The 14,659-nt window shown below is 37.8% G+C and overlaps 1 protein-coding gene across 6 annotated transcripts in view; it reads left to right on the plus strand.

Moving 5' to 3' along the window:
• Window positions 1-1,696: 1,696 nt before the first annotated feature.
• LOC112015754 (thioredoxin-like protein AAED1, chloroplastic) overlaps window positions 1,697-14,659 on the plus strand; it is a 23,397-nt gene continuing 10,434 nt past the window's right edge. For 2 of the 6 annotated variants that reach the window (XM_065773877.1, XM_065773876.1), the window contains exons 1-2: window positions 1,698-2,154; window positions 2,235-2,281. In XM_065773877.1, coding sequence (XP_065629949.1) covers window positions 1,822-2,154; window positions 2,235-2,281 — 380 coding nt within the window. In that variant the 5' untranslated portion in view covers window positions 1,698-1,821. Of the gene's footprint in view, window positions 2,155-2,234; window positions 2,282-2,396; window positions 2,512-4,593; window positions 4,639-4,725; window positions 4,786-4,897; window positions 4,994-5,100; window positions 5,471-14,659 lie in introns of those variants that run through there. The other 4 variants (XM_024048189.2, XM_024048190.2, XM_065773875.1 and 1 more) reach the window with 4 other exon arrangements.

A 14,659-nucleotide genomic window follows, 5' to 3' on the forward strand; every position in this document is an offset into this window, starting at 1 on the left:
CCTTGATAGCCCAACCCCCTCACCTTTGTGGTCATAAGCCTAGTTCTAACCTACCCTCTAATTTCCCTTCTCACTTGAAGTATTGCTCTCTCTCTCTCTCTCTCTCTCTCTCCCTCTCTCTCCCTCTCTCTGCATTTGCCAACCCCCTCTCCATTTGTCCCACCTTCTCTTTTATAGTCTCCTCTTAGTAGGGGTCCAAATTATTACTTTTGCATCAGTTCCTACACAATTCCACTTCTGCCTAGAATTCCAAGAAAAATGGTTCCTTTTGAGGATTCTTTTAAAACTTGTTCCTGACGCCAAATAACGTTCCTTAGTGAACTTCCCAAAGGCACTAACTATGCTTAGGAACAAACTTGAATTTGACTGTCCCCTCTTTGCCCTCCCCTGGCCTGTTAGTCGGTATTGGACCTAACCCGACCTAGACAAAGTAGTTTTTTTTCCGAGCGCCAAACTTACACCTTTGTGCATTTGTTATTGGGTTGGGCCTATCCCTACAATGTTGGGCCAGTTTCAGTTACCTGGGATAGCCTTGATTAGCCTTGGTTACCTAGGCCATTCTTGGTCACCTGGGCCCAAGTCTCTACAATATACATGGGACACACATAAGACTTCTTTTTGTTTTTTTTGTTTTTTTTTTTTTTTTGTGTGGATAAAAGGTTAGAAAAACAAAAATAATGTATTTAAATTTCCGTGGGTACATGTGCAAAAAATAGTGTGTGTAATTAATGTAGGGACTCAAATTGGATCGGACCCAGAATAGGGATGAGTTTCTAACCCAACAAGGCCAAACAATAAATTTCTAGAGAGTGGATAAAAGAACTAGTTCCATTCGATAGAAAAGGTCATGACCATTGTGCAGCAAAGGACGCTTCAAACTAATCAAATGATAAAAACTCTCCTCGGCTAGGTCTTAGGGGATATCTTTCTGGATTCTATCCTTTTTCTTCTTCTTTTTTCCGCCGTCTCTAATATCATCAATTTTCAAGTTATATACCACGTTCCTCACCCCATTCTCACTGTACACGTGTAGGTTCGATTCTGGGAATTCCTTTCTGTCCTATCCAGCACCTCCCGGAACCTTCGCTCAGCAGCCATAAAGCTGCTTGGTTACTGTTCAGGTATTACCTCCAAATTAATGTGGCCAGAGAGTTAGTTGTGAAGCAATTAATGTGGAGGTAGCAGCTTTATAAGATATTTGTTATCTCTCTCGGTTCCTCCTTTGTTCTATATTCACTTTCCAGTTCTAATACAACTTTGCGGAGTACCCTGAATAGTAAGATAGTTACATCCACCTCGGACTATGGTATCCGAGGTGGATCTTATCCTCAGACGCGTTTTGGGCCACTATATATGACTTCCATCCCCTTTTTCTTATATTACTCTCACAATATCTTTCTTTAACCATCCTCGGACAAGTGAATGTCCTCGAACTAGGCCGTTGGGCCACAAGCCCATTTTCTACGATTTCCACATCATCTTTTTGGATAACCGGCCCCACAATTAACATTGTCCTTTAAATTAAGATAATTTTTTTTTTTTGAGAAAGTAAATTAAGATAATTAATATCATAATTTGAGATAAATCAATGGTACAAGATTAGAAGAAGGAAAAAAAAAAAAAAAAAATCCGCGCCACCCATTGTCCTTGGCATGGAGCATGGTGGTAAACTTGACTTAAGGCTAGTCCTCTTTGTCTTTCCCTAATATTTAGTACCCTAGTCTTGACTCTTGAATCTTGACCTCTGGCTCTCCTGTCCTGTTATTTTAATTATCAAGTTCCAAGTTCCAAGTTCCAACTTGTGTCGAAAAATCCGAAGCCATGGCCTTAATAGCAATACCTCCACAACCAACAACGTTACAAAACCTGCCACCTAGACTTTTTACTGCTCCACCATCCAAATTTTCCTTAACCTCTCCTCCTACTCCTAATGCTTCCTCCACCTCCACTGTTACCTATTCCTATTACCCAACAAAATCAGCCAACTCTGTCTCTGTCAGCAATACTACTAGTACTAGTAGAAGATCGAGTCTCGTTGTGAGGGCCTCCACTTCGCCGTTCAGCCCAAATATCGCTGACACCCTCGGTGATGTTAACATTTTCACCGCCGCAGGTGACCCCGTCTTCTTCAAGGACCTCTGGGATCAGAACCAGGTGTGTATGCGTGTGATTTTGTGTGTGTACTTTCTGAGTCCCATTTCTGAAGATTGGAGCTTGATTTTTTTTGCTTGCAGGGAATAGCTGTTGTTGCACTTTTGAGGCACTTTGGATGCCCTTGCTGGTAATTACTAATTAGTCTTCAACACCTGCTTATTGACAATAATGTTTTTTTTCTTTAAAACCAAAAAGCTTGTCTTTGTTTCTGACTTGTTAGCTATTTTGGTTGTTTTTCTAAGTTGGGAACTTGCTTCTTCTCTGAAAGAAGCGAAACCAAAATTCGACGCAGCTGGTGTCAAATTGGTGGCAATTGGTGTTGGCACTCCTAACAAAGCTCGGATTCTTGCAGACCGGGTCTGTTTCTTTCTCCTCACATATTACCTGAATGTATTTTCAGCACTAGTTTGATACTCTAATTGGCACTTTTGATAAATAGTGGGGGAGGGCGGAGGTGGGGCTAGGCTATCACTTAAAACCTCTAATTGACACTTTTTTTTTTTTAAACTCTTATTTATACTTTTAATTTAGAAAATTGGAAGCTTTGTCGAGATAGCTATGTTTTTGCTCTGAAAATTTGTGGTTAGAAGAATAGAAACCCAGCTGAACTACTCTGAACAAATTTATACTCTTTAATAAGTCAGGTATAAACATATTTTGTCACTGATTTTGAATAGACTTTCTATCCTTCATTTGATAAAATCATTTCCCATTTTTTAGTTGGATGGTGTCATCACTACTCTTGCAAATAGCACATTCACCATGTTAAGTAGGGGCTTGTATTGTTTAAATGTGCCAAGTATCTTGAGTGTTGGTGCAATGGAAGTGCTTAAGAAAAATGGTGCTAGCCTTGACAAACATAATTGGATAAAAATAAAATAAAATAAATCAATTCTATGGTAGGCAGGGGCTTAGATGTTTCAAAACTAATAAGTATTTAAAGTTCCTATGAATAATGAATTGTGCTTAAAGATCAGGGTGGTTGTCTCGACTCTTTGATATTATTTCTAAGGTAGTGATTTTGTCCTGTTTTGGCATTCATTTAACTTTCTTGCACTGAAAAAGCACGAAGTCATATAGCCAGCACTATCACGTCTTGTGGCTTGCTTGTTTAATAAAACAATGACACTAAAAAATAAGCATGATTGAATGACTATGACCGTTGGTGTTGTTCATATGTTTGAAAGGTTTCTAAGTTTCTTCAAAACTTTTAAGAACCGTATAATTGGCTGAAAGTCATCTAGTTTCATCTCATCAAGCACGGCTATTATGGTGGACTCATATCTGTTTAAATAAGCATACCATGTGACATGACAATGGCATACATCATTAATTGCTTTACTATTAAATGGAGGTTGTTTTGAGCTATTATTACCAATAAAGCTCAGTATTTACAGCTTCTTTGGATGGAAGAGAAGAAGAGGAATAGGATCTAATAAACCTTGTTTGGTTGGATGCTATTTAAGGGTGAGGGGGGGATGGATTTGAAGGGGTATCATATCCCTCCTAACCTCTTTTTTTATAAATTTCCCCAAATTCAAGGATTTGGAGGACTTAATATTTTTTTTTAAAATGTCAATTTTCCTTTATGAGTCAAATTATATCTATTTCTTTAAAATTAACAAATGAGGACCATAATTGTCAATTTATATAACCACTTCCTTCCCTGATTTAATTTTTAAAACATCAAAAAAGAGGGGAGGGATATCTATTCCCAACTTAATAAACATCCAAACAATGGGAGGGGCTAACCATTCCCCTACTATCTCCTCTCCTTCCCCCTCTTAACCTCTACTTTCCTCTCCCATACACTTCTAAATACACTATTAGTCTGCTTGGTCTAGTTTATAATAAAGGACAGGTCCTAAGGTGAAGTTTTTTCTTTTGTTAATGGTCACTGAACACTTGCATGTCTAATTTATCATAGTGAAATTTGTTACAGTTGTTCATTATTTTCATATAGTTGTATCTCGCATCACAATTCTTGGAAAGACGCATCAAGTCACATTTGGACACTTGATTAAAAAACATCATTTTGCTGCACTTCAGAAGTTAATCTAGCATGGTAGCATGTTTCATTTATCATATTGGGTAATATGCCTGCCTCAATCCAACAAAAAAAATGCTTTCCTCTTCCTGAAAAATGAAATGAGTTTTTCCTCAAAGCAGATATTCGGTCAATCAATGTTGGTGATACCGAGATATTGAAGTTTCAATGACATAATTAAAATACCAACAAGGCTTTAGATTATAGCAGAATGTTTCAGATTGGAGACATAATTGCCAATAGATTTTTAATACAATGGAAATGGCAATATTTCTGCTGACACTACTGGCAGATCTGAAGCCATCATTGCATTTTGTTTCTTTTAAGGTAAAACAGTTTTACGATTGGCCTTTACTTGATCTTTGAAGCTGATTCTTCTCCCTGATATTCAGTTACCATTTCCAATGGATTGCCTTTATGCTGATCCTGAGCGCAAGGTAAAATGTTGTGTAGTAGTACATTACAATTTCCATACGTGATATCTCCTCATTTAGCAATTGTGACTGAAACGTAATTTACTTCAGGCATATGACATTTTGGGCTTATACTATGGTTTTGGCCGTACATTTTTCAATCCAGCTAGTGTAAGCATTTTTCAAGCTTTTTGTAAAGTTGTCTCTTCTTGGGAGAGTAGGATTATTTGTGATTTCGCATGGTGTATAGGATGATGTTTCTGCCTTAATTCTGATGCATCAGGCCAAGGTGTTCTCAAGATTTGAGGCTCTGCAGAAGGCAGTAAAGAACTATACCGTTGAAGCCACCCCAGACGATAGAAGTAGTGTACTGCAACAGGTTCAGTTTTTCTGTTCAATAATCAAGCATTGACCAACTATTACGTCCTTCAATTTATTTCCCCAAGGCATTTGCATGTATTTATTTCTCTGTTTGGTTTATATCAGGGAGGAATGTTTGTATTTAAAGGGAAGCAGTTGCTGTATGCACGGAAAGATGAAGGGACAGGTGATCATGCCCCTCTAGATGATATTTTTGAGGTCTGCTGCAAAGTTCCTGTTGCATAAGGCAGTGCAAGCTTTTGCTTCATATTTGATCCGGTGAAGCGTATTTTGAAATGCTGTTGATAAGTTTTTAGTGGGTGACACTTGCATAATAATATAATTTCTGCCTAGTAGAATCATGGCAGCAATCATATAGTATCTATATATAGCTTTGTATAGCTGGTCAAATGCATATACTCTGTTGTGATTATAATGCTGACCAATAGAACGAATAAAACTATAATTAAATGGAATAAACGAATTGCATTAAATAGTGACCTTGTACTATGTAGTGTTGTTGTATCGTCAAGAATATCTGCACTCTTACTACCCGGAGGACGTACAAAAATCACTTAAGATTTCCTTTCGAATACCCATAAATCCTTTCGAGTATGCAACATGTACATCAAACAAGGTACACAACTTGCAGAGTTGATCTCTTTGACGAGCTTAATAATATGGGATGAAGTACCTATAGATCATAAATACGTATTTGAAGCGGTTGTTATATCCCTAAAAGATATCCTATCAATCAGTGATCCGAGCTTAAAAAATACTCCATTCAGAGGAAAGATTATAATTCTTGGAGGATGATGAGGAATATATCTACAAGGCCAAAAAGAAATCCACTGAAGTTAGTTGTCTGACTAAACTCCAATCGTCTGACAGGGTCTAGTCGTCCAACTCCAGGAACTCAACCGATAGGGTCGATCAAATGACCAACTGATAGGCATCCTAGTCATCCAACAACCCAAGTAGATGGATGACCCCAAACATAGTTTCACAAATGTACAACCTGCCTTCCACTCCAAGTAATGGTACTACTTGGAATATCACTTTAATTTCTAGGGTAAATTGTAATTTACATCTCTAAAGTTTGGAGGTGATTGGATTTTACACCTTGGATTTTACTCCCTATAGATTTCTAAATACATTAAATAATTGTAATTAATTGAAGCAAATTTGGAGGAAAAAAAGGAGAAGAAGAAGAAAGAGACAAAAGCTAAATGCAAATTACCCTATTAAAGTGCCATATGGTAGTACCTCGTGCTCTCCTGCACAGGGTCTTTGCTTTTATATATAGATAAATTGATGATTGATTTCCGATACTTAAGACCGAGTTACATGCTAGTTCACTATCAACTATGGTAACATAACATTTGTAAAGCAATCTAAACAATAAAACTTCTATAATTAATTCTTAACTAGTAGCAGACCTATGAGTTGCGCTTGATGATTTTTTTAGGGTGGTCTCATTAAATTTATTTTTTAAAATTTGGACTAATTTAATAAAGAATAATGTATTTCATAATCATTTTTTCATTTATTATAAGAACAATCACAAATGTAATATATATATATATATATATAATTTTTCATATTGAAATGAAAAGAATACAATTTTTCTTAGAAATTTAAAAGGTAATGAACAATCACAAATGTAATATATATATATATATATATAATTTTTCATATTGAAATGAAAAGAATACAATTTTTCTTAGAAATTTAAAAGGTAAGTTAGTGAAAATATTTATTTTTTTAATAAACTTTATTTATAACATTTTGTGTACCATTAAAAGTATATAGAATTTGGAAATTATTCTTTTAGTTTTAAACAAACTTTCTCAAACCTAGTTTTTCTATCCTACCATCCAAAATACCAAAAAATATATCTTAAAAATTAATAAAAGTCAACAAAAACTACAATTCAAAATAAAAAAGAAAGGGAAAAATAGAACTCACGTCAAAGTCAAACTCTTTCTCCCGAATATGTAAAACATATTAAATGTAATGTGATTGTGGGTCCTTTTTCTTTGACAGCACATAGGCCCAAGCAAAAACAAGGATTTTGGGCCTTATGCTTAAATTTAGTGGACTGAGCTTGGTTCATCGCAGCCAAGTTGGGCTGATTACGAACCAAGTTATGCACAAAACATGGATCCTACAATACATACATACTAACACATAGAAAATATATACGTATTGCACAGTAAGGAACAATAAAGAATGATATAAGTAAAGGGAAAGTGAATACAAAAACGTTAGGGATCCTTAGGATAATAGAAAATGCTTCATTATTTTCTTAAGTTTTTAATGCATTATGCTCTAATTGCACTAGGATATATTACAAGGTCCAAATAAATTCAAAAATTACAGACTTAAATAGTTCTTTAGGCTTTCAAGACTTGTGAGGTTTGAATCCAAGTGTTATCTAGTGTCTGTCTCAGGATGTCGGATGGTGTTTTCCCTCTCTTCTCATTTTTTGAATTCTGAAGGAGTTTTCTAAATGATCTTTTCTCTATGATTCACTATTGCTAAATGTCTTTCACTGTTGGCTCCCCCTCCTTTTATAGTGACTTCTTAGGGTTTTTGGTGTACCACTAATTTCCTCTATTTGTTGCATTGGGTACTAAAACCAATGTTGTGTCAGCAACATTGATGGCTGGTCTCTTCCTTATTTTCTCACTATTTTCCCCTTTTAAGGTTCCCTTTCCAAAAGTCCCTAGTTGACCTTCCTCTTCTGGGAGGTCCTAAGGGTTGACTTCCAACTCTTCTTTTCCCAAAACTTCTAGATACTATTTTTCAGACCCTACTTTTTGGCTACTTTACCTTTTGTCATTTTCTTAAAATAGGTAGATTCCTTTCTGATGAGTTAGAAATTTACGATCGTCATTAAGATGATACCGTCATTAACCAAGAGACGATGTCAAACATTTATTACGCTCATTGATAACAACACGTAACGGACGGAGCAACAGTCACAAAATGAGCTGTGAACTTCAGACAAAGATTTTGTAATGCACTTGCCGTTGAACATAAATACAGCAATTCATTGCCCATTGATTAGACAATCAACTATAAAGGAAAAAGGTAACAGAAGTTAAAGGTACACACAAAATACTCTACAAAATCACTATCTAGTCTGTTTCTCTCTAAAATCTTTCTCCCTTACTGACTTAAGCATCGGAGGTGGTTTGGCTAACACCAGACCTGCGTGTTACTCTTTTACCCAATTCATTTTGTAGGTTTTTCCTCCAACAGAGATGACCCCAATCACAGCTTTGTCCATTCGCTAAGACGAGGAGCTTAACTGTTGATTTTTTGCATCATTAGTTTGGCGCCATCTGTGGGGATGCTAATCATTTAAGCTATCTTTCCCAGTGACAAAAGAGTTCCTTGTAATACGAGATGGAAGCGGAGATTGCACCTCAGCCAGACGCTTTGCAACAACAACAAGTCCAAGCCCTATTGGCTAATGTGGAAGAGCTGACTCGCTAGAACAAAGAACTACAAAAGACAATGGAATCCCAAAACGCAGAACGTTGATGAACAAGTGAAAACCAAAATGAAGAAGAATCAAACTCTTAAGTCAACAGGCGAGACGAGACCTCGGGAGAAGATTCCACGAGGGTGGAGAATGTGCTTCGCAACATTAGGAAGGAGATGGACGAACTAAAAAGTGCTATGAAGGATAAAGGCGGAGAGAATCTAGATATGATGATTTGAAGGACAGACTCACCATTCACTACTAAAGTACTAAATCGTCCCCTTCCACCAAAATTCTGTCTCCCATAATTGGAGTCGGATGACGGTTCCAAGGATCCTTTGGATCACATCGAATCATTCAAGATGCTGATGCTATTGTAGATGACCCTAGACGAGGTGATATGTAGGGCATTCCCAACAACATTGAAAGGAGCAGCCAAAGTATGGTTCAGTAAGATACCTCCAGGAATTATTGCAGATTTTGAACAACTTAGCAAGGGTTTTGTTTGTTATTTCATTAGGGGGGGTAAAGACATAAAAATCCAACTAGCCATCTTCTCAACATTCAACAGGCAGAAGGAGAATCACTAAGACAGTACGTCACTCGATTCAATAAAGAGTTACTGTAGGTAGATGAAGCTGAAGATCAAGTTATCTTAACAACCTTCCAAGAAGGGTTGCTGCTAGGAGATTTCTTCTTCTTAATCACTAAAAGTCCACCAAAAACAGTTGCAGAGTTTCTCCATAAAGCTTAGAAGTACATAAATGTAGAAGATATGATGCTTGCAAAAGAAATGAAAGGAAAAAGGAAGAGAGACAAAGGAACAAGCAGCAATCGCGATAAGAAGGAGACATGAAGTGTTAGGTAGACCATAAGGAAAAAGAAGGAACTTCTAGACAGGAAACCTAAGTTCATTAACTTCACTCCTTTAATAATGCCAATTGAGCAGGTCCTTATGCAGATAAGAGATGATCCCTCCCTGTGATGGCCGAAGCCAATTAGCACTCCAGTAAAAAGAAGAGACAAAAGCAAGTACTGTAGGTTCTACCAAGACCACGAGCATCGTACTGATGAGTGCAAGAATTTGAAAGACCAGGTGGAGACTTTAATCTGACAAGGGAAGTTACAGAAGTACGTCAGAAAGACGGAGCCCCACAAGTACCAACGAAAGGACTATTAGGACAGAACGCCGGAGGTAGGAGATAATAAACCCCCTACAGGAGAGATAAAGATGATCTCGGGAGGACTAATGGCAAGCGGAATATTAAAGTCCCTAAAAAAAGCACATAGGAGAGAAATAAACAGCGTCCATTCACGGCTTCCTCCAATGAAGATGCCAAAGAATGATAAGCCTGATATTGTCTTCTTAGAGAAAGACGGTTGTGGCATCAGGCAACCTCATGACGATCCATTGGTAATCATGCTCAGGGTAGAAGAGTTCAACATCCACTAGGTGCTCATTGACAATGGAAACTCAGGAGATATCATTTACTTGCTTGCGTTTCAGCAGATGAAATTGGATAAGAAAAGGATCAGGCCTTTATCCTTGCCTCTAATAAGCTTCATAGGAGATAGAATTATCCCTAGGGGCATCGTTATCCTAACCTTAATTGCAGGAACTTATCCAGCATAGGTCACTAAGGAAATTGATTTCCTCATAATTGATTGCCCTTCAACATATAACATCATCTTGGGAAAACCTGCACTTAACAGACTAAAAGCAACAACATCAACATATTACTTGAAGGTGAAGTTTCTAATAGCCCATGGGGCAGGAGAAATTAAAGGAGACCAAGTCCTGATAAGAGAATGCTACCAAGTTGCCTTAGCATCTGGAGAAAACCACACTTGGGTGATCAATGAACCAGAGCCCATTCTCGAACCATCAGAAATACCACAAGAAGTTAAGATCATCCTAGGAGGTTTGATGAAGGTATTAAAGATCGGAACAAAACTCACAACTTCAAAGAAAGAGAAGATGATTTCCTTCTTACGGGAAAACCAAGATGTTTTCGCTTGGAAACACGAGGATATGCCTAGGATTGACAGCAGAAGCAAAGAATATTTGCACCAAAACGCAACAAAACTGTAACTAAAAAAGTAGAGAAGCTACTAGAAGCTGATTCCATCAGGGAGGTCTTCTATCTAAATTGGCTAGAAAACGTGGTAATGGCAAAGAAGAGCAATGGTAAATGGAGAATGTGTGTCGACTTTACATACCTGAACAAGGTCTGCCCAAAAGATAGCTTCCCCTTGCTGAGGATTGACCAACTAGTAGACTCAACTGCTGGACATAAGCTTTTAAGTTTCATGGACGCATTTTCTAGATACAACCAGATTCTTATGGACGAAGACGATCAAGAGAAGACCTTGTTCGTTACCAGCCAAGGGTTGTACTGCTTCAAAGTTATGCCATTTGGACTGAAGAATGCAAGAGCCACCAACCAAAGATTGGTGAACTATATGTTCTCTCACTAGATTAGAAGGAATGTGGAGGTGTACGTAGACGATTTGTTGGTGAAAAGCAAGGACGAAGCCAACCACTTGGACGATTTAAAAGAAACCTTCAGCACACTACGTAAGTATAATATGAAATTAAACCCTGAAAAGTGTGTTTTTGCTGTTGCTTCAGGAAAGTTCTTGGGATTCATGGTGTCCTAACAAAGTATAGAGGCAAATCCAAAAAAAAAAAAAAATGAAAGCAATAATCGAGGTCAAATCACCAAAAACAGTGACGGAGGTGCAGAGCTTGACAAGAAAAGTTGCAGCCTTAAACAGATTCGTCTCTAGGGCAACGGACAAGTGCATGCCATTTTTTAAGGTATTGAAAAAAAGCTTTTCAGTGGACTGACGAATGCGAGGAAGCCCTTGCCAAGTTAAAGGAGTATTTGACGAAGCCATCTCTGTTAAGCCCCCCGGTGATGGGAGAGAAGCTTTACCTCTACTTAGTAGTGCAGTAAATTCGGCATTAATCAGAGAAGAAGGGGACGTCCAGATGCCAGTCTATTATACTAGCCAGGCATTCTAGGGAGCAAAAGCAAGCTACTCAAGGATGGAAAAGATAGCTTTCACATTATTGGTTGTCTCTAGAAAACTCCGTCCTTACTTCCAAGCACACCCCATTGTTGTCATGACAGACTAACCTATAAGAAAGACAATGAACAAGATAGATGCAGCAGGACAACTCATTCAATGGGCAATTGAATTAGGCCAATTTGACATCGAATATTGGCCTTGAGTAGCAATCAAAGCCCAAGTGCTTGCAGACTTCATTACAAAATTCACTTACCCCTGTAAGGAAGAAGAACCCCCATGGAAACATTGACGATCCAAACGGATGGGTCAACCACGAAGAAAGTGGGAGGAGCAGGAGTAGTTCTCACATCTCCAGAAGGAGAAACGTTGAAATATGCAGTCAGATTGCAATTCCTAGCAACAAATAATAAGGCAGAATATGAAGCACTACTAATAGGGCTAAGTCTAGCAAAAGCTCTAAGAGCAAAGAGTCTTATCGTCCAAGCTGATTCTCAGCTAATAATTGGACAAATGAAGGAAGATTACGAAGCCAAAGAAGAAAGAATGCAGAAGTACTTGAAGATCGTCCAACGATTGTCACAACATTTTGACAACCTAGACTTTGTGCAAATCCCTTAGGCCAAAAATGCAGAAGTTGACTTCCTAGCAAGATTATCCTCGTCAGACGACTATAATGTGACCTCTAAACTATGTATAGAGATAAGGGGGCAACCAAGCACAGAAGGTGAGCAAGTCTGAAGATAAAAGAACAGGACGAGTGGATGACTCCCATCGTCCATTATTTGAAAGAAGGATGGCTCCTTAAAGATAAGGTGAAAGTAGGGAAGATACAGATCAGGGTAGCTCGCTTCGTCATTATTGACGACGTGCTGTATAGACAAGGATATTCACTCCCTTATCTAAGATGTGCTACCTCAGAAGATGTGGATTATGTGCTCCGTGAGATACACGAAAGAATCTGTGGAAATCACGCTGGAGCAAGATCTTTAGCAAGAAAGGTGCTTAGAGCAGGATATTACTGGTCAAATTTGCAAAAGGATGCATATGACATCATCAGAGCATGCGATAAGTGTCAACGCTTCGCAAATGTCCAGACGAGACTAGGAGAGGCGATGACACCCATATCTTCACCATGACCCTTTGCCCAATAGGGAATTGACATTATGGGCCCATTCCCTCTAGGGAAGAAGCAACTTAGATTTCTGATTGTTGCAATTAATTACTTCACAAAATGGGTAGAAGTAGAACTAGTGACAACGATAACGATGGATAAATTCATAAGCTTTGTATGGAGAAACATCATCTGTAGGTTTGGAGTCCCACATGTCATAATATCAGACAATGGAAAGCAGTTTGACAATCCCAAGTTTCGAGAATTTTGTCAAGACTTAGGAGTCAAGAACCACTATTCTTCTCTGAGACATCCTCAAGCCAACGGCTAGACAGAAGTAACGAATAGAAACTTGCTCAAAATTATCAAAACTTGGCTTGAGGGGACATGGCCTGAGGAACTAAAAAATGTCCTTTGGGCATATAGGACAACCATAAGAGTTCCAATAGGAGAAACACCATTCAGATTGACATTTGGCACTGAGGCCGTCATACCAGTGGAAGTAGGACTAATAAACTTCCGAGTCAAAACTTATGAAGACCAGAAGAACTAGCAGGAGCTCAACGGTAACCTAGACCTAATTGATGAAGTCAGAGAAGAAGTTATGAAGCGAATGGCCAAACACAAGGAAGCAATGGCCAGATACTATAACAGAAAGGTTAAGGTAAGAAGGTTCAACACAGGAGACCTCGTCCTTAGGAAGGTATCACAAGCAGCAAAGGATCCATCCTAAGGAGAACTAGGACTAGCTTGGGAAGGCCCCTACGAAGTAATTCGTCACTCCAGAGAAGGCTCCTACTACCTAAAGTCTTTAGACGGCCAGGAATTGCCTCGACCATGGAACATAGAACACTTGAAGAAATACTACCAGTAAGGAATGTTTTACATTTTAAGTTGCATACTCTTCATATTAGTATGTACGACAGTTATTACTTTCCTTATTCATAAGATCAATAATACATGAAAGCATTATCCATGCGTATTTATCATTGATTATCCATGAGTTATGTATCAATGAAAATGTGTACAACACCTAGGAGTTATCCTTGGGAGACGTCCTAAGGATCTCCGTCATTAAAATTTTAAATCCAAAGCTATCCACACACAGCCAATGACATCATAGCCATCAACGTTGTTAATACACAACTACCAAAGTCGACTAAATTAGAGCTGTTTAAACACAGCTAATACGATCGTCATTCAAGCACGAATAAACAAAACAAAACAAAAAAATTGTTAACCTAAAGACGCTCCAATACCACGACTTTAAGTCAAGAGTATAGCGCAATATCGTCGTTCAAACACGACTCAATAAAAAGTTATTCAAACACAACTAAAAAATACTAAGTTGTTCAAATACAATTAAGATCGTCATTCAAACATGACTCAATAAAAAGCTGTTCAAAGACAGCTAAAAGGGTTAAGTTGTTCAAACACAACCAACATCCTCATTTAAACATGACTCAATAAAAAGTTGTTCAAACACAACTAAAAAAATGATAAGTTGTTCAAACACAACCAACATCATCATACAAACATGACTCAACAAAAAGTTGTTCAAACACAGCTAAAATACTAGATTGTTCCAAACGTAACCAGAATTGCCATTCAAACATGATTGTTCCAACATAACTAAAGAAGAAGAGCTGTTCTAATACAAGCTAAGTATAAAGAGTTGTTTTAGCACAATTAGCATCATCATAAAAGGTTGTCCAAACATAACCTAGCGTAAAAGGAGTTGTTTGCTACGACTAAAAGCATAAGGTCCCTAAACCTATCTATCATTGTCAAAGAGATTGCTCAATTGCCCAAAACAACGGGCTCAAAGAAATTGTTCAATTGCCTAAAACAATGGACCCAAAAAATGAAGAAATAGAGATTGAAAAGAGACAAGCTCGTCAAAATCCTTGATAGACTCCAAATATTCCTTTACTTTCTCAGCACGACACTGATACCTCTTCTTTAGACGAGGACTTTGGGAAACTGAAAATGGAAACACAAGTATGTCACATACCAGCATCACTCATAAAAGAAAAGAAAAACAA

Source organism: Quercus suber, unplaced genomic scaffold, assembly GCF_002906115.3.
Source record: "Quercus suber isolate HL8 unplaced genomic scaffold, Cork oak 2.0 scaffold_82, whole genome shotgun sequence".
Taxonomy (NCBI): Eukaryota; Viridiplantae; Streptophyta; class Magnoliopsida; order Fagales; family Fagaceae; genus Quercus; species Quercus suber.